This window comes from Pteropus medius, unplaced genomic scaffold (genome assembly GCF_902729225.1).
Source record: "Pteropus medius unplaced genomic scaffold, Ma_sr-lr_union100, whole genome shotgun sequence".
In the NCBI taxonomy this organism is placed as follows: Eukaryota; Metazoa; Chordata; class Mammalia; order Chiroptera; family Pteropodidae; genus Pteropus; species Pteropus medius.
Genome location: NW_024340692.1, coordinates 1,751,795 through 1,778,470, shown reverse-complemented (window position 1 = coordinate 1,778,470; position 26,676 = coordinate 1,751,795). Strand labels below are relative to the sequence as shown.

The following is a 26,676-nucleotide window of genomic DNA, read 5'->3' as shown; positions in this document are numbered from 1 at the left end:
TTCAAATAATCTCTAGATTACTTAGCCTTAGAACCAAACTTGGTGAGCCCTTAGACCTAAAAGAGAAATCTCCAGCCCTTTTACCAGGACAGAGTCCAGATCACCACTATGTCAAGCTTTGTTATAGGCCTAATCACAGTTATAATTTAGGACAAGGAGGTCCAGCCTTTCCAGGGACCAGGCCAGCATGGAGACATTTTCTCCAGGCTCTGGTAAAACAGCCCAGGGGCCAACTGCCAAGTGCTTGGTTGCCTGGGTCCCTTTTCCCACCTCCTTTCTCTGGAATCACAGCCTGCATGATTTAAGGGTAAGAGAGGTCTGGCGAGTCCATGCTCCCATGGGATTGCTATCTCCTATAACTAGAAAGACCCATGCCCCATCAGGCACTGTTCTTGCTGGTATATCATGACGTGAAGAAGTAGAAAGACACTCTGTGAAGCAGCCCTAGGCAGAAAGAACCCAAAACAAGACTTCAGGTTGGGCACAAGGCACTCCCACCAAGACTGAAATGCAATGGGGACTTTAATCTTAAATTTCCTCAAAGGTTCCAAGGAACACAGCCTGCTCTCTGCATAGACAGTGTGTGGGAGTGAACACACAGACCTGCAGATTCAATCCCCCCGAAATCAAGTTTATTCTTTGGCACTTCATATTTGGCAAGGGTTAATTATAATGTCGATTCATACAATGAACAACGAATATATCCGGTTCAGAGAAAACCTCATAGAGACCAGCTGTGATTCCATAAGCACAAGGTAAGGGACCAAAAAGGGAAAGACAGCAGAGGGGGAGAGTTAAGGTGGGTAATTAGCCAGTGACTACGTGTCATTTTCCTTGAGTCAAGTGATTCTCATTTTATTCAAGTGTCCTGGAAATTCTGATGAAGATTTTTTTTTTTTTTTTACATTTTGGGGAATTCTTTTTTGTCCAATGAATAAATTTCAATTGTCTGCTTTTAAAAGAATTGTACAATTTCTAAATAACTTTTAAAAATCAAGCTGACACTGCCAACTCCTGCTGGTTGGGTTTTTCTGAATCACCTACAGAAAAAGGGCTGTTCCGCCGAGAAACTGTCTGGGAAATCGGCCTGTATATCCTGTGCCCCAAAGCATCTGTTTCTTCAAAGATGTAGCCAGGGGGCTCAGAGTATGAAGCCAGGCACCTACCTATATCCTTAGGAGTAAAGCTGATGGTGTATGTGGTCTGGCCCTCCACAGGGATATTTCCTCGGGGGCCAGACCAGGGGGGCTTACAGCTTTTGGTACTGATGGGTGGGTGGGGCACATAGTGGGCCCGGGTGGTGGTCAGGCAGTCCAAGGGCTCAATGGGAAGGTTCAGCTGGGGAATGGGCTTGATAGGCTCTGTGCGCATGCTGGCCCACCGCTTATAGTCGTCCTTGGTGGTAGTGGAGCTTTCAAAACGATCACCCTTCTTGACACAGTGCACTGGTCGGTAGGACTGAGCTGGGGCACCCTTAGGATATGTGTAATGGGCCTGCACTGTTGTCATAAGGTCCATCTTTTCTTCAGGAGGGACGTAGAGGATGGGAGCTTTGGAGAACATCTGGGGCGTTGGCCAAGCTTGGTACTTATCTCGAAACTCAGTAGTGTTAGAGAAAGGCATGTCTTGCCCACAGGTCCTGGCTGGTGGTTTCAAGCTTTTGGCTGGCTCCCCCATTAGGCCCCGGTAGGACTGTCTGTGGGTGGTGAGGTTTTCAAAGGGGATTTCACAGGGTTTGAACTTCTCTGCCTCATACACAAAGCGCTTCTCCATAGGGTGGGCCACGTAGGCCATCTTGTAGTTGGTCAGATCCTCCAAGGGGATGTTACAGAGCTTGGGCATAGCTGGAGGTTTACAGCTCATGGTGTTCACTAGGCCCTTTATGGAGTAATCATCCTGGTGCGTGGTTCTACTATCAAACCTGGTTGATGCTGGCCGGTAGTTGTGTACTGGACGAAGTAGCTCTCGTCTTGGTTGGTTCCAGGGTAAATAATCAGCTGAAAATAAAGCAGAAGTGGTAATTACTTATCACTCAATTCACTCAACCTGAATGTATTCCAAAGAGCTTCCAAATTCATCAGCCAGTCTCCAGAGAGGTGTTCCTTGAGAAAAAGGAGGAATAGAGTGGAATCCCTGCCACCACTTCAACCAAGAGCTTGATGTTTCAACTTTACGGTATTTGAGAGTTACCATGCAAAAGAGATGAATTTACAGGAGTCTCATCACATCCTACAATGCTGCACAAAGGAAATTTAGAGGTTCCACAGCCATGGGAAGATTCAGGGAATTGATCCCCGTAGAGTTGTCTAACCACTGGCTTACCCTAATCCAAGAACAGTTCCATCCTCTATGGGGAAGGTGCCCTCTCTGAATCAGCACAGAGTGACTGAGAAGATGCATGTGGTGTAGTGAGTCTGGAGATTCACGACCCATCACTAGTGGACTGCCAGCCTGACCAACCAGACCTCCCTGGTGCCTATGGGGTACTTGCTGTGTCCCTATAACTCATATATCTAATCAACATAAATCAAACATGCTGCTCCAAGGGAATAGGGCATCATATTAGAGAGAATGGCAGCAGCCTCTTGCATAGAGCTGATTACATGATAGGCAGTACTCTAAATGCTTTCTATGTTAACTCTTTTAATCTTAAGACAGCCCTAATGAGGTGGGTACCATCAATATGTCCATTTTACAGATGTAGAAACAGAGGCACAGAAAAAAGGAACTTGTTCAAGGTCACATGGCTAGAAGAAGAAAAGCATAGGTGTAAATCCATCCAGAATCTATGCTCTGACTTATTCTATTACCTGCTTCTGACAATTAAGGAATACTATGTGCTAGTCAATTGTGCTCAGGGCTTTCTATACCCAATTTTGTTTCACCTTCACAATCACCTTTTGTAATGGGTATGACTGTCTCCATCTTATAGATTTCCAAAATCAAAACTCAGGGAGACTAAGATACTTGACCAAAAGTCACAGGGCTAAGGAGTCGCAGGGCTAAGTTGGAATTTAAACCACATAGTAGACTCAAAACTATGCTCTTCTGACAGCCTATATCACAGTTAGGAGTGCTACATTTCTAGATCATAGGGATTTTTGGTCTTTAACTTTCACTCTAACAAACAGGGAAGATTTGCAGAAGAATTTCAAAATGTTTAAACAATGAAAAAGAATTGGCCAGCTATATCTAAGAGATGTCTATTTAAGAGGAATCTCTGCTGTGGGACTAGTGTAGCCAAGAAAACAGGAGGCCTGCGCCCAAGGAAAATCTTCCCCAGACATAGCCGCATGCATCTTGAGGAGCATGTGTTGTCTTCAGACATCACTACAGGGGCTTTCAAAGCAACTTCAACACAGATCCTCAAAGCAGCTTTGAGACTGGAAATCCAGGTGAGAAAAGTGGGACAGAAAACCATGCCATTCAAACACCTCAAAATTTCTGCCATTCTTTCCATATACTTGGCCCAAGTCCAAGTTCTACATTGTCTCCATTGAGCCCATCAACTACCAGATCTAAAGTAGCCAACATGGAACTTCTGGTCAAGGTGGCAGAGTAGGTAAACACTGTGCTCGCATCTTCCCAATCAAAATTACAAAGAAATTATAGAACGACCATCATTGTGATCCACCTGAAGACTCAGGATATAAAGAAGCTTGGTAGGAGTGGTACAGACACAGAACGGGCAGGTCCCACACTCATAGTGTTAAGAAATGAGTTAAGAAATGAGAGGGATATCTCAGCTGTGGAGGTCTCCCCTGACAAGTAAGGGATCCCAGCTCCACACTTGGTTCCCCAGGTGGGGCTCTAGTGCCAGGGAGAGGAGTCCCCATAACAACTGAGTGTGAAAACCAGTACGGACTGCATCCGAGGGAGATGTAGAGCTGCTGAAGACTTTCCTAAAACCTCTCAAAGGCCTAGAATCCTCAAACTTGCAGCAACTTGCCTTGGCATGCTTTGTACCTCTTGCTAAGCCACCCCCCACCCAGCATAAGCAGCGACTGGTCTCAACTTGCATTATAACTTCTATTAGGTGGCCCCAAGCACGACAAGCTGTAGCCAGTGTTGTTTTGGAACACAGCTTCAACTAAGCGGCCAAAAGTTCGACACAAGCAGTAGCTAGCCTCAGCTCACATTGTGGTGCCCACCAAATGGTCCCAAGCTTGGCACCAGTTCACAGCATAGCCTCTCACAAGTGCCTCCAACTGAAGCAGAAGAAGCAACAACTGCAGATAACTTTGCAGCTTCCACCAGGAGGCACCAAGCAGGCACAAGCGATAGCTGAACTTGGCCTGAATCAGAACCCCTCCCAAGAAGCTCCAGGACCACTACACCCAGTGGTCAGCTTTAGACCACACTAGAGTACCACTCAACTAGCTTCACAAATGCCACACCTGAAGGGCAGACTAGCCTGGCACCAGAGCCCTACTAAAGCAATTCCTACTCTATGGGATCAGCCCCTGCACAACAGCTCATCCACTGTACTCAGAGCCAGCCCACACAGCCAATTGGCCTATGGTCAATCCCACCCACTGATATGCCAACAGCAATTAAGACTCAACTAAAACAGGAGGGCACACACGACCCACACAAAGGACACCCCTGGAACACCCAGCTCAGGTAAACGGGAAGACCCCACAGGACACTACTACATATGGCACTATGCCAAGACTGGGAGACATAGCAGATTTACCTATCAGAAACACAGGGAGTCAGCCAAAAGGAAGAGACAAAGAAACACGTCCCGAATAAAAGAACTTGACGAAATTACACAAAAAGAACTAAATGAAATTAAGGCAAGTAATCTACCAGATACAGAGTTCAAAATATTGATTGTAAGGAAACTCAATAAACTGAGAAAAGAATGAACTTAATGAGAAATTCAACAAAGAGATAGAAAATAAAAAACAAATGAAGAATACGCTAAAAAAAATAAACAGGAGATGAGATGAAACAGAGGATCAAATCAGCAATCTGGAAGACAAGGTAGCAAAAGACACTCAATCGGAACAACATAAAGAAAAAATTATTAAAAATGAGAATAGTTTAAGGGACCTCTGGGACAACATAAAGCACACCAACATTAGCATCCTAATGGTACCAGAAGAAGAGAGCAAAGGATCGAACACCTATTTAAAGAAATGATGACTGAAAACTTCCCTAACCTGGCAAAGGAAACAGACATACAAATCCAGGAAGTAGATAGAGTCCCAAACAAGATGAACCCAAAGGGACCCACACCGAGACACATCATAATTAAAATGTCAAAGGGTAAAGACAAAGAGAGAATCTTAAAGGCAGCAAGAGAAAACCAGTTAGTTACGTACAGGCAAGCTCCCATAAGTTGATCAGCTGATTTCTTAACAGAAACTTTGCACACCAGAAGGGATTGGCATGAAATATTTAAAGTGATAAAAGGCAAAGACCTACAACCAAGGTTACCTTACATGACAAGGTTATCATTTAAAATTGAAGGAAAAATAAAGAGTTTTCCAGACAAGAAAAAGTTAAGGAGTTCATTGCCATTAAACCAGTATTACAAGAACTATTAAAGGGACTTCTTTAAGATCAAAAATATAAATAAGAATATATAGGGGAAAAAATTCTGACAAAGGCAAACACTTAGTAAAAGCAGTAGATCAACCAACTATAAAGCTAGTACAAAGGTTAAAATGTAAAAGTAGGAAGATCATGTGTAATTACAATAAATTAAGGGATACACACAAACACATACACAAAAGTAGTAAAAAATCATGACAAAAACATAAATGTGGAGGGGGTTAGTAAAAATTGTAATGATTTTAGAATGTGTTTGAACTTGGCGACTATAAACTTAAAATAGACTGCTATAAACAGCTTGGTATATAGGAAGCACATGGTAACCACAAACCAAAATCCTACAAGAGATATACAAGGAATAAAGCAAAAGGAATCCAAACACATTGAAAATTTTCCAGAATGACCACATGTTAGGTTGCAAAACAATTCTCAATAAATTTAAGAGGACTGAAATCATATTAATTATCTTCTCTGATGGTTATGGTACGAAACTAGAAATCAATTACAAAGAGAAAACTGAAAATCATACAGACACCTGGAAGCTAAATGACATGCTACTAAACAATGAATGGGTTAACAATGAGATCAAAGAAGAAATCAAAAGATATCTTGAGAAATGAAAGTAAAAACACAACAACCCCAAATCTATGGGATGAAGCCAAAGCAGTTCTAAGAGGGAACTTTACAGCAATACAGGTCTGTCTCAAGAAACAAGAAAAATCTTAAACAATCTAACATAACTAAAGGAACTGGAAAATGTAAAGCAAAAACTAAGTCCAAAGTGAGTAGAAGAAAATAATAAAGCTCAGAGCAGAAATTTTAAAAAAAAGTCTATAAAAACAGACAAGATCAATGAAACCAAGAATTCGTTCTTTGAAAAGATAAAAAATTGATAAACCTTGAGCCAGATTCAAGAAAAAAAGAGAGGGCCCAAATGAAATCAGAAATGAAAGTAATAACCAACACTACAGGTATACAAAGGATTATAAGAAAATATTACAAACAAGTATATGCCAACAAATTGGACAATCTGGAAGAAAAAAGATAAATTTCTAGAAACATACAATCTTCCAGCACTGAATCAGGAAGAAACAGAAAATCTGAACAGACCGATAACTACTAACAAAATTAAATCAGTAATCAAAAAACTTCCAACAAACAAAAACTCTGGACCAGATGGTTTCACAGGTGAATTTTACCAGATATTTGAAGAAGTAATACCTATCCTTCTTAAACTATTCCAAAAAATTGAAGAGGAGAGCAGGCTTTCAAACTCATTTTATGAAGCCTGCATTACCCTAATACCAAAACCAGACAAACATATTACAAAAAAAAAAATTACAGGCCATTATCACTGATGAACATAGATGTAAAAATCTTCAACTAAATAATAGCAAACCAAACTCAGCAATACATTTAAAAAAACATACACCATGATCAAGTGGGATTTATTCCTGGAATTCAAGTTTGCTTCAATATCCACAAATCACTTAATGTGATGCACCACATAAACAAAATGAAGGAAAAAAAACATATGATCGTATCAAACTAAAAATTAAAAAAGAAGTAATAAAGTAGTCAATAGGGACTCTAGTAGACCCTCTAAATCCACAGGGAATTCTCTTGCTTAGACCTTTAAAAGGGTTAGAACAAAAGCAGCTTCTCAGGAGCCTTGGTATATGCAGCCAACACCAGTGGAGTTTGTGGACACACTTTTAAACAGCTCTATTGAGATATAATCTTCACAATATAAAATGCACTGTCTTTCATAAACAATTCATTAATTTTTACAGAATTGTGCAACCATAACCAAAATCCAGTTATAGAACACTTCGATCACCCCCAAAATATTGATCAAGCCCACTTGCAGTCAGTCTTCATTCCTTTCCCCAGCCAACAAGTAATCTGCTCTTGCTCTCTATAAATGTGCCTCTTCTGGACATTTCATATAAACAGACACACAATAAGTGACGAACTGGGAAAAAATATTTACAAAGCACATATTGCTGTTTTCCATTTGGCTTCTTTCACTTAGCATAAGTTAATTGAGGTTCATCCCCATTGTGGAATGTATCAGTAGTTCACTTTTTTATTGTTCAGTAGAAGTACATTATATGGATATAACAAATTTTGTTCATCCATTCATCAATTGATGGACATTTGGATTGCTTCACTTTTTGGCTACTATAAAATTTTTTGCTGTGTACATTTGTGGACAAGTCTTTGTGTGGATATGTTTTCATTTCTCTTGAGTAGATACTGAGAAGTAGAATTACTAAATTATATGGTAAATCTATGTTCAATTTTTTAAAATAGTGAAAACTTTTCCTAAGTGAATATGCCATTTTACTTTCCCACCAGTAATGCATAAAGGTTATTATTTCTATAATCCTCAACACTTATGTTATTTTTTTTAATTATAGACATTCTGGTGGGTGTTTAATGGTATCTCATTGTAGCTTAATTTACATTTCCCTAATGACTAGTGATCTTTAGTATCTCCACATGTGCTTAATAGCCATTCATATTTCTTTTTTTGGTAAAACGTCTATTCAAATCATTTGCCAATTTTTAAATTGTTTGTCTTATTATTGAGTTATAATAGTTACTTGCATATTCTGGATACGATTCCTATACCAAATATGTGCTTTGTAAATATTTTTTCCCAGTTTGTCACTTATCTTCTCATTTTCTTACAGGTGTCCTTTGAAACACACCAAGGTTGCGAATTTTTATAAAGTCCAGTTTTTTTCCCTATGTCTTAGTCAAAAAGATTTCTAGTTTGAGCTTTCACATTTAGGTCTCTTTTTTGAGTTAATTTTTGACTGTGGTGTGAGGTAAAGGTCTAAGTTCATCTTTTTCGCATGTGGATACCCAATTGTCCCAGCGCCATTTGTCAAAAGACAAATTTTTTATTTGAACTTAATATATAAATATTAGAAGCACCTTATAAACTCATATTTTTTAAAAGCCTACTAGGATTTTGACAGGAATAACACTGAATCTTTAGATGAATTTGGAGAAACCCCTTCTTCACAGTACTGAGTCTTCAATACATGAACATGGACTGTCTCACCATCCATTTAAATATTAAATTCTTTCAGCAATGTTTTGTAGTTTTACAGTATACAAATCTTGCACTTTAAAAAAAAATTATCCCAAGTATTTTATTCATTTTGAGGCTATTGTAAACTGTTTTCTTAATTTTATTTCAGATTGCCAATGGTAACATACAGAAATACCATTTGTTTTTACATACTTCTCTTCAATACTGACACTTTGCTGAATTCATGTATTACTTATAGTAGTTTTTGTGGATTCCTTAGTTTTATCTGCATAGAGGATCATGTTGTCTAAGAATAAAGACAGTTTTACTTTTTCCTTTCTAATATAGGTGCATTTGTTTTTCCTGCATCATTGCACTGGCTGGAAACTCCAGTACAATGTGGAATGGAAGTGGTGAGAGCAGACATGTTCTCAGTCTCCAAGGTAAAGCATTTAGTTTTTCCATATTAAGTATATCAGCTATAGAGTTTTTTGTGGGTGCCCTTTATTAGACTGAGGAAATTTCCTCCTATCCCTAGCTCGTTGAGAGCTTTTATAGGTATCAGATCTTGTCGAATGCTTTCTCTGTGTCTATCAGTCATAAGGTTTAGTCTTTTACTTTATTAATGTGGTATATTAATTGATTTTCTGATGTCAAACCAACTTTGCATTCCTAATGTAAACCCCACAGTTTTATAATTATTGGTTCTTTGATTGTCTTATAAATTAAAGTAGAAGATATATATTTACCTACTAATTAACTTTACCAGTGCGCTTTACTTCTTTTTGTGGATTTGTTACTACTTGGTATTATTTCCTTTCAGCCTCAAGGACTTCCTTTAGTGCTTCTTGTAAGGCAAGTCAACTAGCTAGAAATTCTTCTAGTCTTTAACTGGGAATGTTTTTATTTTTCCACTGCTTTTGAAACATAAACTTTTATTAGTTATAGAATTCTTAGTTCATAGTTTCCTTTTCATCCTTAGAATGGCATCCCCACTTCCTTCAGTCCTTCGCTGTTTTTGATGAAAACTTAGCTGTTATTGCATTTCCCTGTGTCTGATAAGTTGGGTTTTTTTGCTTCAATCTGAATATTTGGCTTTCAATAGTTTGACTATTATACAGCTAGGTATGGACCTCTTTGTGTTTATCCTATTTTGATTGTGCTTCTTGGATATGTCGATTAATATTTTTTATGAAATTTAAGAAATTTTGGCAATTATTTTTCTGCCCCTTTTTTCTCCTTCTGAGGGTTCTTGTTATGAGTACATCAGTGCAGGTGATGGTATCACACAAGTCTCTGAGTTTCTGTTCATTTTTCTTAATTTTTATCTGTTCTTCAGATTAGATATCTATTGATCTATCTGAATTTTCACGGATTCTTTCTTCTGTAAGTTCAAAACCAGTGTTAAGCTTCTCTAATAAATTTCTTATTTTCGTTATTATCCTTTTGAGTTTTCATTTGATTCTTTCTTATGACTTCCCTTTATAAGTATTCTCTAATTGACGGATAATTGTTATCACACTTTCCTTTATTTCTTTAAACATGGTTTCTTGTTTTTATTTAAACATATTTATAATATCTGCTTCCAAATATTCGTCTGCTAGGCCTAACAGCTTGGCCAGTTCATACATAGTTTCTACTAACTGCTTTTTTCCCTATTCATGGATCACGCTTCCCTGTCTTTCATGACTCTTAATTTTTTGCCAAAAACTCAATACTTTAGATAAAATGCTGCAGCAACTCTGGATTTAGAACCCCCACTGGGAGTTGTTTTCGCCGTTTGTTTAGCGACCAGCCTGCACTAATTCTACAGAATCTTATCACCCCTGCAGTATGTAGCCACTGATATTTTTGCTCAGTTTTTTTTTTAATTGTTTATTATTAAGCCTAGATCCCTAAGAGTCACTCTGTGTAAGCATAGTTTAGTAATCAGCCAATGATTGATAAGTTATGCTTAAGCACCTTAAACCAGTAAGGCTTTTGCCCTTTGATAATGGATCTGTGTGTGGGTTGGGAAACACGGTCAAAAGTCAGGCATTGTACAAGTCTGCCCAGGCTTTTATTTTCTGCTGAGCTTTCTCATGTCTCCTCTACACTTGTACTAGGCACCATATTCAGCTAGAGAAGATGAATAGATAACTAGGCCCTGTCTCTGATCTTCGGCCTATACACTGTGCCTTGCCAATATGCACAGTCTTTCCAACCACCAGGAATATGTATGAGCTTATCAAGACCCACTATGTCTTTATTCCTTATATCTCCCTGCTAAATTTCTGACTGGCCTGCTCTTTGCCCCAAATAGTACTACAACCTCAGACTAGCTGCAGAAGTTGTCTTTCCTGATTTTTTTTTCCATTGACAATGCTATTACTTTTATTGAACCCCCTGGGTATGCACTCTACTCCAAATCAAGACAGCCCTCTCTGGCAGCAAAACTGCTGCTTTTCACAGCCTAGCCTGCCCAGATGGAACTGGGCGGGAGGGGGAAGGGGAGGGGTGATGGAATCCCCAAGATAAAACACCACAAACTCCCACTGTTCATAACTATGGTTTAGTAGTTTTTCTTGAATAACTGCTGCTCAATTTGTTATATGCCTTTGATTTCCTGAGCCCTAAAATGGTTAATTTTTACTGTTTTGTCCAATTTTATTGTTGTTTTTGGAGCAGAGGATTTGCCACACTCCTCACTCTACCACTCCAGAAGTCCTGACATCCCTACCCCCCAGGCACTCTTAAGTTCATTTTAGGCTAATAATACTACCAACTATTTATTTTAAATTGGCTTCATTTTAATTGAAAATCTAATCTTTCTCCAAGAGCCATTAATGGCTCTATCAACATCTTGAAAGCATTAAGGGGCCTTAGAGGGAACCATCTTGCTGAATATAAACCACATGTTTCCTGGTCAGACTTCAGGCCTCACTGAAATGGGGGCATCTACCTGTAGATGCCTACACACTGCCTCAAGGTTCGTGGGGGTGGGTAGGACAGGGCTATTTCAGGCCCTCTTTTGTGATGGATGAAGTGTTAAGAAAACAGGTCCCTAAGCTGAAAGTTGCCTCATGTGATTTCTGATACCCAACAATACAGTCGAAACCACATTATTATCCAAACTTCTAACTTCCTCCACCCAGGCTATATTACAAAAAGCCTCCACAAGACCCTGAAAACCTCAGAATTCTACATGACAAACTATTCATAAGCATGAAAAGCCATCAGTAAAGCCCTTCAGGGCCAGGGTGTCATGTGGGTAATTGGCAAGAACCTCTTTTAAAAGGGATTCCTTCAATAATGTGTCTTTTTTAAAAACCTAGCAAACCTAAAGCTGAGCATCAAGTAATTACACTCTCAATCTTCCTAATTGCACAGTGTTTTGAAAATGTCAAAATTACAACCAAATGCTGCTGGAGCATATTTTACTGGTGGTTTTCTGGACCCTAGCAGAGGTGCTGACCATAAGAATAGAAAGGGAAAAGTCTGGATATTTTTCCTGTAGAACCATAGTAAGTGGAATATATAGATATAATATAAATGGCACCCACTGAAACACACATTTTAATGAGTTTGGTCTTTGGTTGTTTTTCTTTTCCTTTGGAAGTAGAATCAACGTATGGCCATAAAACCATGAAGGTTGCTATGGAAAAGACTTACTAAAGCAGCAAATTTCCACAAGAGACAAACAAGTAATCAAAAGGTGATACTCTAAGAGATAAGGCAAGGGTGTGGCTCCTCACACATGCAAGAGGTTATACAGGACTGACTTAAGGGCAGAGTAAATGTTGTGGGTCTTCCAAAGCTTTACTCTTGCTCTTGGCTAGGACCCACAGAGTAAATCTGAGTGGGGATTTGTGTAAATCTAATGCCAAACTGTGTCACCCAGAGTCCTTGTAAACAATGATCCAGAACCATTCATTCATATATTTCCTCACTAAACACACCTTTGTAATGTCACCCCCTGGGCTGAATGCTGAAAATATATATGTTGGGCATTCAAGGCCCAGTTTTGGAAGCCGTTATATATCATAGGGATATATTTGTAATGGAACAAATAAATCACTTAAATTAATAGAATGTGGTAAGTACGCATTTATTCCAAAAAAACTATTAAGACACATAGGTTGCAAACTGGCACCTATGGGTCAAATCTATCTACAAATGTTTCCTTTGCATACATATTGATTTGTTTTTAAATCTAAATTTCAGACAAGAACTATGAAATCCAACCCCAAGTGCATATGTAGCCAGGACCTCCCTCCCCTCATCTAAGTATGTGCCTGGTTCTGAGCAGTTCTGTTTATGCTTGACTTGTATTTGTTCATTAATTCTGTATAAATAGGTAAGCAGTGAACAGGTGCCAGAATCTTTTCTTAAATGAAGAATGGGTTTTCTCAATTTTAACTTCATCCATAGAAAAAACTCAGCCATGATTCCATTTTAGCAATGGAATACGACTCTCTGGTTTGCAGAGAGAAGTTTTAGATGTAACCTTTTAGCAAAGAGAAAGAATATGGAAGAGCTGGACCTGGGAGAGATTAAAGGATTAGACTGGTTTTTTCCTGTGTGTTTATCCTGAGGAATATTTTGCTGGGAAAAATAGGGAGGACTTTTCTTTAAGTGACAATGTTGGGCTACATCCTCACCAACCAATAAGGTAAGTGAGAAGCATTTCTCACTCCCAGACCTCTCTTTGCACCTAGAACAAAGTGGGGAGGGGGAACTGAGCTTAGTAGGCAGTTGATCTGAATAGCCTCTAACTACTGCAAAATTCATAAATCTGGGGGCCCCTAGGGAGGGTGTGGAGGAAAGGAGTGTTTGTAGCTGGAAGTACCTACTCCCTCCCCCATCAGAGGTAAGGGCTCACTCCAGCTTTGTGCCTCCTTCCTGCCTGCACAGTGTCCGCGGTGCCCCATTTCTTGCCTTCCTGAAAACACTGGAGGAAAAGGGAGAGTGAGCCCTTCGAAAGTAAGAGTGCCATCCCACCACAGACCTTTGTAAATCATCTACTACAGTGCCCGCCTGTTAGGAATAACTAGCAAAGAGAAAGAAAGACTCCTGCCCTCTTGGAGCTTACAGACTGGCCAAGGAGACGAATGAATTACAAAACAAAGGAGTACAAGACACTCTTAGAGCATCTAGCAAGATGAGTCTAGCCTAGCATGGGGGAAGGTCTAGAAAGGCCTCGAAGGGTATGATATATCTGCTGCTCACTGAAGGATGAGTGCTAGACTGGGGAAGGGAGGAGGAGTCTATAAAGAGGGAATAGCATGTGCAACATGTCCCGATACAGAAAAGAAATGGAGGAAAGGAACTGAAAGAAGGTCCTTGTGGCAGAACAGAGGGACACTGGGAAGAGGCATCAGAATCTGCAAGGCATCAGAGGAGTTGGTAAAGGTTTGGAATTTTATCCTAAGAATTATAATAATTATTTGAGATGTCTGAAGCAGAGAAGAGATCAGATCAAATTGCCATTTTTGAAAGACCTCCTGGTTCCTTTCTGTGGAAAAAAGGATAAGAGCTGACAGACCGAAGATATGCTCAGGCATATGCCCAGGTGTAGACTTGGAGAAGGTGGAATTAGGGCTTTGCTAGGAAGGACCAACAAAGGGACAGAAGAAAGGGAGTAAAAAGATGGGCCACAATGATATAACATGTAAGAGGTCATACGGGGGACAGACGCAAAAGGGGCTGATGGTGACAAGGAAGGTTGACGCACCAGTGGACTGGAGGTCCTAATGGGGCCAAGGGTTGTCAGGGTGGGAGTAGATAAGCGAGCAAGCAGAGGACTGGATGTTGGGGTGCAAAAAGGTGGAACCATTTGGGGGTATTATAATGTCCAGAATGTGGCCTGGCAGAAGGTGGCTAGGGGAGAGTGAAAAAGGACAACACTAATGTTAAGGCGGAACAGAGACCAGATTGCTGAGAGGCCCACATCCGTTTGGCCCTGAGTCCCAGTTCCTAGAGGAAGCAGAGAAGCTCAGCCACTTGCAGAGTCTTCCAGAATGATAGATTCAGAGCTCCTGGAAGGGCTTCGGGAAGATTCCTACATTCCCCAAGCCTCCCCACCTTCCCTTGACAACATAAAAACAACAATTATCACAGTCATTTAGAGATCCACAAACATGTTACATGAACAGTTCAGCATGTATTATCTGGGGAAACCATGCGCATCATAAGCAGAAGGGTTACTGATAAATGTGCCTATCATTCCTGTGGTCTCAGCCTGTGACTTGTGCTCCATAGTGTGACTGCTACATTGTTTGTACTACGCATACGACTTCATATCCTGTCTTTCCTACTGGACTTTAAAGTCATGGCAGGTCAATAGGCTTCCTCCAGTTCCTAACACCATACCTGGGATGTAGTAGATGCTCAATAAAGAATGAATCAACCCCATTTATATAAAATTCAAAACTAATTTATGTCATTTAAAGTCAGCAAAATGGCTTTATCCTGGGTGGGGAGGGTGACTGGATAGGAGGATCAATGTTATATTTCTCGATCCGGATGCTGTGTGTTCGGTTAAAATTCATTGGTCTGTAAAATTATGATTTGTAAGTTTTTGTCTGTATGTTATGTTTCCATAATTTTTTAATGGATGAACGAATCACTCAATCTAAGTGCTTCCCCAGTATAGGAGCCCAACAGCAAGCTAAGGCAGGCATTGGCAAATATTCTCTAGAGAAGGGAAGATATTAAGTGTCTTAGGCCTTTCAAGCCATACGGTCTCTGTCATAGCTACTCTGCTGCCGCAGTATGAAAGTAGCCACAGATAATGCGTAAATGAACAAGTATGGCTGTGTTCCAACAAAACATACTTATGAACACTGAATTTCGAATTTTACATAATTTTTCACATGTCCTGAAATAGTCTTTTGAATTTTTTTAATCAAAGTTTAAAAACCATTCTTAGCTCTCCAGTTGTACAATAATGGGCTGCAGGCCCGATTTGGCCCACAGGAGGTGCCTGACCCCTGCACTAAGGAGGTGTGCACATAATACACATCACCTGGCCTGCGTACAGGCTCAGTCTATCCTTCCCCTAGCCTGCCCCTCAAGCATGCTCCCACCTTTATAAGTAGGCAGACACTCTATCTTGTCATCACATGGATATTTACTGTCCCGAGGTTTGATGGGGTCCACTCGACGGACACTATAGGGATTGTAATCTTGTTTATACGTCGTGAGCAGATCCATACTCTCTTCACTTGGGATGAACTGGTCAGGCTGGTGGATCTTCACTGGTAACACTTTGTGAGGCCCAAAATCTCTCCTATAAGGAAAATAAGTACATGCCATTGGAGCCCTTGGCTCAGAATAAAGCTTATGGTTTCCAGTCAACCCAATTCTACAAATGTTTGCTAAGAAGTCATCTTCTACTCCATCCCCCTAACTGCTCTTCCTCCTCGGTTTCCTACTTTCAAAAAAGACACAACCACTTGCTTCTCACCTAAACCAGGCACCTGGATGTCATGCTGGATCCACCACTCACAGGTCCAGACAAGAGGACCCCTCCACCTCATCAGTCTGTCTTTCTCCCTTGGTTCAGATCCTGATCATTTCTCACTTAGATCGTGTGACAACTTACCACCTGTGCTTCCTGCTTCATTCCTGCCACTTCTACTTCAATCCCCAGAATAAGCCCTCTAAAATGAAAATTGTATCATTTCACTCCCCAGCTTAAAACTCTTCCAGATAAATCCCAACGTTCTAGCGTGGTTTATAAGCTTTCCTGGACCTGCCCCTGGCCTTAAAACCAAGCGCATCTCCCACCTCTCTGCTTGGCCCACATTCCACTCCAACCACACTGGACCACTGAGAAGGCTTCTATTCTGCCTTCCTTACCCAAAAGCCCTTCACCGTGGAGCTAATTCCTATTTTTAGGGTACCACCACCTCCTTTTCCATGCTCCCAATAACTTCTCCTGCTAATATTTATCTCCTTCCTCTACCTGACCTTACAGAAAGGCCAGAAAGGAAGAACAGTGCAAATGGCATCAGTGCCCCCATTATTTCAGGGAGTATGAAAACAATGGGACAGAAAAAGCATAATGGTCTTCACTAAATAGGAAGCACGCCCTCCCCAAAGCATCCCACAGTTAAAGAAAGGCCAGGAAGCTAACTGCACCACCACCAAAGAATCAGCCTGGCGACACCAGGGCTCGGCTTGGGCTTGCAGTGCCCACTGGGGCAATCTCGACTTGCCGCTTCTAACGCAGACTCTCTTAAGCAAACATTTCCCCCCAAGGGCTTCTGCTTTACACAACAGCCTGTTTTATCCTGGAATCCATTTATTAAACTGGACAAGGGGAAGGTAGATTTTCCCTGATAATGCTTGCCAAAACAGCCTCACCAAGGGAATGGGGAGGTTTCCGGACAAGGAAAACATCAGGCACAAACACCAATAAAACTTACTTCCCAGCCGAAATCTGGAGCAGCATTACTGAGCCATGCTTGACTGGCAAAGGTAACACGCTCCACTGTAACCTGTCTTGCATGAATTATACGCATGGTTGTCAATAAACCCAAACCAAGGTCTGAAATGCTTGGTAGGATGGGGGGATGGAGTTAGGAGGCAGGAGAATTAGTCTCTCTAGGGTTCTAAGAAGGAAACGGGAGATGCTACAGTTGAACTCCCAGTAACGCCCTCTGGGTAGATTTAAAAATATATCTCGGCAGCAGTTACAGGGTCTTCAGCCTGGACTGCCTTCCCAAGGGCCCCATGTTGGCAAACAGCAAGAGGCAGCTGAGTGACCCCAGGCCTCTAGAAGCCCATGGTGAATAAAATGTGGCTTATAGAAGAAGCAGGCTAAACAAGAACCCAAGGGTCACTTCCTTACTTCCACCCTAATTTGTGTACCTCACGACAGTGTCTGCTTAATAGTAAACCGACAGCAGCAGTAAATTAGGAGTGGGGGCCCTAGGCGACAAAAAAGAATGGAAATTTCCAGAAAACCCTATCTGAAACTCATTAACTACAAGGGGGCTTTTGTCAGAAAGTGTATGTTCTCAGGGGAGTGCTCCCAAGGGAAGATGAGCTCTCGTCACTCCGGAAAGGATGGAGAGGGGTTTGGAGGCAATCTGAGACCATACACCCCCACATAAACCCATGCTCATCGATGGCTATCCAAAGATTCATTCAGCTCTCTCATTTCCAAGGAGGAGGATCAGGAGACACCGTGGGCAATCCATAAGGAACAAAGTTGAATGCCCAAGCCATCTCTACCCCAAGCCCTCCCCACCCCAGAGCAGCCAGGAATGCTTTCCAGTCATGGGCCTGCCATGCTCGGGGACCCTGCACACAGGCTATAACATCTTCTTCTGCTGGGACTCCTACTGAGGGAACCAACTTCCCCTCAGAGATACTGTGAGAATCTTCCATCAAGGGCTGCCAAGTTCTCTGATCATTAACGCATGCTTAACGCCCCTATCTCCTGCTGTTTCTACAGGAAAAGAACAGATAAATGCCCACGACCAAACTCACCAGTTCATGGACTATCCTGAAGTAGGTTACTCAAAGACAAAAGCTGATGCAGCAAAATTTTTGCTCACCATGTTTACGGAAAAAAATTGTTAATCGAATCTCCCTCTCCAGTACAAAACTGAAGTTCCACTGTAAAAGTACATCCATTGTTGAATACACTAATCAGCTATAACTAAGGTAAATGATCTTGAGGAGGTGGAAATGATCTATTTCTGAAGAGAGGAAAATTTTTAATTTAAAATTTAATTCGCCTATACTCCACCCAAAAATATTTATTGTGGCTTAGGAGTGAATTTAATCAAAATTTATGTGTTTTCTCATTATTTTTTTATGTTGAGAACATTCAGAGAAACCACAATGTAACTGCATGTCCCCGATCTCATATAATCTTACGGCCTTTAAGTTCGCATAAAAGAAAAGTCTGTTTTATCCTTCCCAGAAATTGCTCAAATTTAGTAGCATTTTTTTTTTAAGAACACTCCCCTCTCTTCCTGTGTTATATTTCCTAGTCCCTGTGCCCATTGTGACTATGAACCAAGGAAAAAATTGGTCAAAGATGTTAAGTTTCTTTTAGGTGCATAGCCGTAAAAGTTATATAGTAAGGAAGGCCAAGAGTTAAACTCCAAGTTAAGTAAAGGTTAAAGTGGCCCTGCTGGGCAAGTCATAACAACTTGACTTCCAATCATTAGGCAAAGCTAAAGAAAGGTGTTTGACAAGAATCTGACAAAAGAACAACAACATAATGGCCAACTAACTCTGGGAGCCTAGACGTAGGAAATAAAGATTTCACAGTGATAAAGGGGCCATGTGATACTTTTTTTAAAAACCTATTGCTAATGTTTATCTATAAAAACTTCAAAATTTGTTAGTGTGCCCAATTAATCAATCATACTAAATGGAATTCATTTTAAGAAGAGTTCTTCGTCTTGTCCAAAACCAGTCTCTTCACCCATACTCTAAATCCCTTCTTTCTCAGGAACCTCATCTATGGACCATCTCCTAGTCTGTGGTTTAACCTTTTCCTCCTGCTGGCTCCTTTCTGTACATATTTAAACTTGCTCCAGTCTTTCTCAATTTTAAAGGAAAAAAATATATATGATACAACCTTTACTGGAGTCCACTCCCCACCAGTTCTCTCTCCTCCCTTTCTCTCTTCTAGAAAGTGTTATCTACAGATACAGACTTGCCTTCCTCCCCGCCCACTCATGCTTCACTCATCAAATCTGACTCTACTCCTTCCTTGCTCTATCCGAGGCCTGCAAAGTACCACCTTGTGTCCAAACCCAGTCAGGTCCTCTGGTACCATCTTAATAGTATCCATCTTCTCACTCGTTTTGAAAAAACTCTCTCCCTCCCTTGACTTCTGAGATACTCCTTAGATTGGTCCTCTCTCTCTCAATCTCTTCGATGGGGTTTGGCTCTTTGTCTGTCATGTATATTTGATTTCATTATTTCCACACATAATCCTACAATTTCCCAGAGTTAAAAGGCATCCTCTAAGGAAACCACTATGTCATCACAGGCAGACTGGGGATCCCATCCCAGCACATTGAGAAAGATCTCTAGGCTGATTCAAAGGGCTTGATTCATGTACCCAGTCTTGATAAGGACAGACTGAGCCCTCCTCATCTTCACTGTGATAGACAGGATTCCAAGTACCTGCCTCCAGGATTCAGGTTACATAGTACTTGTCTCCTGATCTAGAATCTTATCTCCTCAACCCCCACTAAAGCTGAGGCTAACATCTGTCACTGCTTCATATAAACTCTGGACAAAATATAAAAACAACTACCTGTGAGCACTAAAGATAGCAACCAAGATAGGCAGGTTCTGGAGCAGAGCCAACAGGTGGAAGAAGGGAATGGCACTGGGTGAGTCTCTGTGTAAGTTTCCATTTTGTTTCAAAGCTTCCAGTCTGAAGGCAGGTTCCAGTCAGTACTAGGTGAGCCAGCTAAAATGTAAATAGAACACCTTCCATCTTTCTTGACTGAAGAACCAGAGGACCAAGTTTTGAGGCAACCACAGGTGCCGGAAAGTGAAGGAGGAATCCTGGAAAGGAGAGAACCAGAGACAAGAAGCCTCAGATACTGTATAGCAACTGGCCCCAAATCTCTGGCCGATCTCACATGCATAAGATAGACTTCAAGCAACCATGCTAAAAATAAAGAGCTGAACTGAGATTTGAGCTGCCACCCAAGACACAGAGTTGGCATTTTCAGTCCAAACAAGTTACCTTCCATTTGCTTTAAAAAAGAAAAAAGAATCCTTAGAGGAATGTAGAAAAGCCCAGTCTCCACAACACAACATTAACAATGTACAGGGTCAGTCCAAAATTACTTGGCCTACATACACGTGTCCCTCTCTCAAGAAAAAAAAAAAAATCAGGAAGACCAACCCCAAGAAGACCCAGATATAAGAATTAAAGCAGCTATTTTAACTATGCTCAATTACAAAAGCAAAATAGGGTCATAATGAATTAAAAGGAAACCACAGAAGAGAAACAGAAACATGATAAAAAGAACCAAATTTAACACAATTATCTGAAATAAAACGTTCATGGGATGGGCTTAATACAAGAATGGAGATGGGAGAAAGACTCAGTAAACTTTAAGATAGATGAATAGAAACTATTCAATCTAAAGAAAAGAGAAATAAAAGATTGAGGAAAAGAAATGACAGAGACAGAAAAAAATAAATACTTGAAAAAGTAATGGCCAAACTGTCCCCAAATTTAATCAAAGACATACAACATCAAAGGCTCTGAAATTGCTAAGACCTATTTCTGCATACCTTCTTTAATTCTCAGGCCTAGTATACATAAGGGAGTAAGTATATTCTCTGGGATATAGCTCTGATTAAAGAAGCCAGGTACATACTTTAACAGAAAATGTGTAAAATTCAAGCCCACTACCAACTTTCTGGCTTCTTTCCTGTCTTTCGGTGAGGATACCAAATGCCCTCTCTTTTAGTTCTTCCCTCCCTCCATCTCCTCAGTTTACCCATAAGTCTTGTCAATAAATGAAGCAATCTGTGCTGCCAACTCTGCCATTGCCTTTCAGCTAAACTCATCCAGACAGAACCTGACTCCATCTTCCCCACACATGCCATCTCCAGTGCCCCCTGCCCATGGTCCCACTCCATTTAGAATAAAGGTCTAACACCATCTTGAGGACTCCTCTCTTTCCTCTGAGGCTATCCACTTTGCCCATCTTAAGGCATCTGGTTTCGCAAACAGAAATAATGTCACAAAATGGGGCCCAAGTGTTTTACAGAGTGACATGCCTAAGGGGAAATGAGGCTTGAAGTACAAACCTCTTACTCATAAAGTGATCTCAGGTCTATCTGAACTAAAGGCAGATCCTACATGAAAGATTTACCAAGGGCTGCAAGAAACGGTTTCATACTAAAAAGGGCTGAAAATTACAAGCATTCCCCCTCATGGCACCCGCTGTAAATCCCCAAGATTTACAGTCAGTAAGAGTTGTGTGCAGCTCTAATCGTGCCTCATGCTGGGATGATAACCTTTCCAGAAACCAGGTGTTTTTTGTGTCTGGCCTTAATCACCAAACCTAGCCAAGCCCTGGGCCACATGACTATCATGCAGCAGGTGGCAGTCCCACGTCCAACCTCAGAAACCAAGCCAGGTCAGCCTTCAGACAGGAAAGTGGGGAGGACATTCTGGTAATAAGGGTTCTAAGGGCAGAGGAGTGATAATCCATGCATATACCAGGGTGTGCATACACAGGGCTGACCCATCCCTTCCCTCAAAAGCCTCGGATGGGGAACCCAAATGACAGCTTCTCTACATTTCCTGATAGGGAATAGTTTTATACATATATATAGACCAGAATCTCTGCTGCATTTATAAGGTACAGAAAAGATGGTTGGTAAAACCTTGATTTCTGTTAATTTATCTCACTAAAAGCTCATTGAAGTGTCAAAAAAAAATTCATCCTAGAAAACAAAATCTTTACATGTGCTGCCTACAAGAGACTCACTTCAAATCGAAAGGCAAACACAGACTGAAAGTAAAGGGATGGAAAAAGATATTTCATGAAAATGGAAATGACGGCAACAAAAAACTGGGATAGCAATATTAAACCAGACAAAGTAGACTTTAAAACAAAGGCTATAACAAGAAACAAAGAAGGACCCAGTAATCCCACTTCTGGGTAGTTATTCAAACAAACCCAAAATACTACTTCAAAGGGAAATGTGAATCCATATGTTCATTTCAGCATTATTTACAATAGCCAAGATATGGAGGCAATCTGAATGTCCATCGGTGGATGAATGGATAAAGAAAAGATGGTACATATATACAATGGAATATTATTCTGCCATAAAACGAATGAAATCTTGACATCTGCAACAACATGGATAGACCTAGAGGGTATTGTGCTGAGTGGAATAAGTCAGAAAGAGAAAAACAAATGCCCTGTGGTTTCACTTATATGTGGAATCTACAGAACAGGATAAACAAACAAAACAGAAACGAGCTCATAGATACAGAAAGCATTTTGATGGTTGCCAGATTGGGGGCGGGGAGATGTATGAAGAGGGGAGGGGATTAAAAAGTACAAATTGATAGTTATCAAAATAGTCATGGAGATGCAGAGTATAGCATAGGGAATATAGTCAGTAGTATTGGAATAACTATGTATGGTGTCAGATGGCTACTGGATTTATAAGGATGATCACTTCGTAAGTTATATAAATGTCTAATCACTGTGTTGTACATCTGAAACTAATATATTGTATGTCAACTATAACTGAAAAAGAAATAAAAATATGAAACTTTTAAAAAGTTTATAATTAACCTTTTGATAGCGAAAAAAAAATTCATCCTGATAAGGACATAGTTCTTTTCTCAGTCTGTGAACACTAGTGTCCAGCCTGGCAGGCACAGGCTTGAGAAATGATGAAACTGAGGTACAGAGGAGAGAAGGTACCCTCTACTCATTTTCTCCTTAGTTCTCTTTCTGAGGAAGGAAAGAAAAATGAAGAGAGAAGTATTTGTGCTCTTTATCCTTCCCATGGGTAACCTCGATCCCACTACTTTTTCTTTTTAAAGCTCCTATGATCATTAACAACTTGTTTTGGAAATTCTTTCAGTTTCTGCATTCCTCCACTTTGGCCGCATCTTGACATGAATGATATTGTTAGTCTGGCTCTGGCAAGGACAGAGAGACCTTCTGGGTGACATGTTTATTGTTGTAAGTGACAAGAGGCAAGAATAATTTAGGACAGGTCAGAGGGGAAGTTTTTGTTTTGCAAAGCACCATCAGCGGGGCAGAAGGGCATGTGGGGCTGCATCTGGTAGGGGTGGTGCTCAGAGCCAGGTGACAAAGCAGGGCTGGTGCCCCAGAGGATGGGTTTATTCTCATTCTCCTAAGCTTGTGGGCAACAAACAAAAAGCATTCCTCAACACCCAACCTTCAAAAACCCTCTTCTGTATTTCAAGACAGGAAACAGATCCCTAATATAACAATATCTGAAGCTGTGCTGTACTTTACATTCACAAGGAATCCTTGATTTCCTGCGAACTGGGTATAATGAGATGAGAAGACCAGCATCTAGAAGCTACACACGATATTTGGAAGCCATTCCTCAACACGGCTCTTATCCTTTTCTACCAACGGCATGTCTCTTATGCATATGCCAAGGATTTTTCATTAGTGTTGACCATGGTTTCTTAAAAGAAAAAGCAATGCTCTTAAAAGGTCCACATCCTTGTTGTGGTTTTTAGGCTCTTAGAAACTAAGAATGCTTTTCTTGGTAAAATGAAGCCCAAACTTTAAGGTTCATATTGTTTAATAATAGGTTGAAAAACAGGTTGCATAAATGACAATTTTTTCATGAACCAAGACCCAGAAACCTCGTGTTAAACCAAATCATTTAAGAAAACTGCTTAGCATAAAAGTGACCTGATTTAAAGAAAGCATCAGAAAGGCCCTCTCATTGTCAAGCTGCCCCACTCAAAGGTTCCCGCCAAGCTCAGGAATCCCTTGATTTCATTTCTCCCTCATAACTCAGACATGAGCTTCTTCCTTTGGATCTAGAAAACAGCACCTTTTAGTAGGAACACTTCACGCCTCCAGCCCACAATCTCAACAGAGGATGTTTCCAGGCATTTCCTAGGAGTAACCTGGGGGCGGAATGAATTGGAGATGTTCTGCTTAGCCTGGGTCATCTGGGACCTATACTAGAAAAGCACAGAATTATGAGGCACAGGAGAAGCAATAGGAAGAAAATTTACCAGGTTTTGCGTACCTATAATGCGCTTCACAGCAATCCTGCCTTGTAGGGATGAGGAACATTGCAAGCAAAGAACGTGTCCATCTTTCTGGTCTCATCTGGAGATTAAGGTATACTATCTGACACACTGCCCAACTGCACTCAAAGATGTTTCTACTCCACTGGGTCACCAGTCACGGGTCACCAGTCACAGTTTACCACCTGGAAGTCACTGAGCTGTCAGTGGCAGATTCTATTAGAGTCTTGCAACATATAGAACAATCCTGAGCTTGATCATTTTCTCCCAGCCCCTCAATACAGGTACCTCTGCCACCCAAATGCACTAAGCCAGGTGGTTCGATCTCTGCACAGAACTGGATCTAAAGAATCAGAGTTTATAAAGCAAGAGTAATTTAAAAGGAAATATTCTTACCAGAGGGGAGGGAAAAAATAAATAAATAAAATGTAAAAGGATGGAGAGGAGGGGAGGAGGGAAGGAAGGAAGGGAAGGAAGGAAGAGGAAGGAAGGAAAGGAAGGAAGGAAGGAGAGGAAGGGGACTCATCAAATAAGAATCCTTTCTTTTTCGTCAATCAAATCTTTTAAGAGGAAACTGGGAAAAACCAAACAGGCTAATAATTGCAGGATTTCCTTTCAGAGATATAGCAGATTAGCATTAAGGCATTAATAGCACACGTTGATAGTGCACATTAATGCAATGTTGCACATTATTACATTAATGTTATACGTTAGTACCGTACATCACTCCAATAATGTAATATTCATATATTCACGATATTGCTCTCACCTCGATGTGGTCAGGCCTTCCATTGGGATGGACCCTTTCTGGTACTCCAGCTTGGGCTTGAAGGAATCTCTGGGCAGGTAAGAGTGATAGAGAGGGTAGTTCTCGGTATATTCGGAGAGAAGACATGGTTTCTCTGTTGTATCGTAGATCTTCGTAGGGAGATGTGGACAGTGATGCCGCCTATAAAAACACATGAAGTTGGGTTTACTAACTTCTTGGGAAGAATATATCCATTTTGATAATGCTACCTCCTCAAAATGTGACCCAGACTAACAAAATCATGACTGTGAGCACTAAAAACAGGAATTTAATTCTTCCTTTTCTCTACTGAACTAGGTAAAGTAGCCAGAATCGTTTAAATGATCTGTAACTGCAATCGGTTAATTGTTAAAATTCTTTGGACTGCAAAATTACACACAAACATGGCTGATGTTTAGCTATTGCACATGTCATACTGCTTCTTAAATACTTCCCTACCATAATAGGAAAATGGTTGTGGCCCCCAAGCTCTCTGGGTAACAATTCAGCTGCTCCAGACCCTCCCCTGAGACCTCCCAATCACCAAAAAATTAAGAGCTGAATACCTGACAGGGTGCTCCAAGGCTGTGCTCTAGGACCAGACTACTGTTGTTCCTCATTGGTTCCTAGGTCAACTCAGAATATCGTCCTTGCACATGAGTGGCATCACATAGCAGAACAAATTCGATTCTCAGTATACTAAATGCCACTGACTACATGAAACCATTTTCACTTTGGAAGTCTGGCGCCGTTATTTTTTCAGAGCTCACTGCAATTGTTGCCTCCTTGAAAAGACTTCCACTAATCATCTCATACCTAAAGTACACACCACACCATCTCCTCTCTCTCACAGTTTCTCTCATCATTGTGTATGCCTTTCTCATCACTTATTGTTATCTGTAATTGGCATGTTTATTGTCTGTCTCATCTATCAAGCTCAGGACCTTCTCTATCTTATTTACTGCTATATCCCTAGAACTTTATATCCTGCCTGGCACACGGGAGGCATTCAGTAAACATCTATTGAACAAAAATGACTGAGTATATAAATGAATGATTAAACAAACTCTATGATTCATTATACAGTAGGTGATTAGTAATCATTTGCAGTTATACTTTATAGTGAGTTTTTCCATTTTACATGCACAGTAATAAGTGAACCTTATTATTTCACTTACTGCTGGACAAAGGGCAGCTATTTGAGCTCTTGAAAACTAAGGAGTGTACCAATTATGTCTGCGCCCACATACAATCCTTACAAACAAGTCGGGGCGACTCTAGTTATCAGACACCAGCACATTGCCAAAACTTCATTAGCGACTCCCAACGTAGTTTTATCAAGCAATGGCATAAAATTATTGTAAAATTTTTCACACTGAACTGATTTTAATTATAGAAACTAAAATACGTAGCACTGCAGGGCAGCGCATAGGGGAGGAGGGAGAGAGAGAGAAAGAAAGCGGAAGAGAAACAGACATACAGAGAACTCATCACTCTTCTAATCTAAAGCTATTTTCCAGGCAGCAA

The 26,676-nt window shown here is 40.7% G+C and overlaps 1 protein-coding gene across 2 annotated transcripts; it reads right to left on the bottom strand.

Annotated features, from left to right (window-relative positions):
* Positions 1-464: 464 nt before the first annotated feature.
* Positions 465-25,316, bottom strand: SAXO1 (stabilizer of axonemal microtubules 1). Of its 2 annotated transcripts, XM_039866723.1 has the most exons (3): positions 25,132-25,316; positions 15,676-15,878; positions 842-1,997 (listed from the first exon to the last, which is right to left on the bottom strand). In XM_039866723.1, the coding sequence occupies exons 1-3, from the start codon at positions 25,152-25,154 to the stop codon at positions 994-996; spliced, it is 1,230 nt and encodes a 409-aa protein (XP_039722657.1). In that variant the 5' UTR covers positions 25,155-25,316; the 3' UTR covers positions 842-993. The 2 variants fall into 2 exon arrangements, with proteins under 2 accessions (XP_039722586.1, XP_039722657.1); XM_039866652.1 differs by lacking the exon at positions 25,132-25,316 and having other exon boundaries at positions 465-1,997; positions 15,676-15,987.
* Positions 25,317-26,676: the final 1,360 nt, after the last annotated feature.

Bases quoted from the DNA above. Each gene is read 5' to 3' on its own strand.
- SAXO1 (XM_039866652.1), bottom strand. From the start codon at position 15,904: ATGGCATGTACTTATTTTCCTTATAGGAGAGATTTTGGGCCTCACAAA. The intron at 1,998-15,675 runs GTGGGAGCATGC...CTTTATTTTCAG, and splicing joins GTGTCTGCCTACTTATAAAG to CTGATTATTTACCCTGGAAC.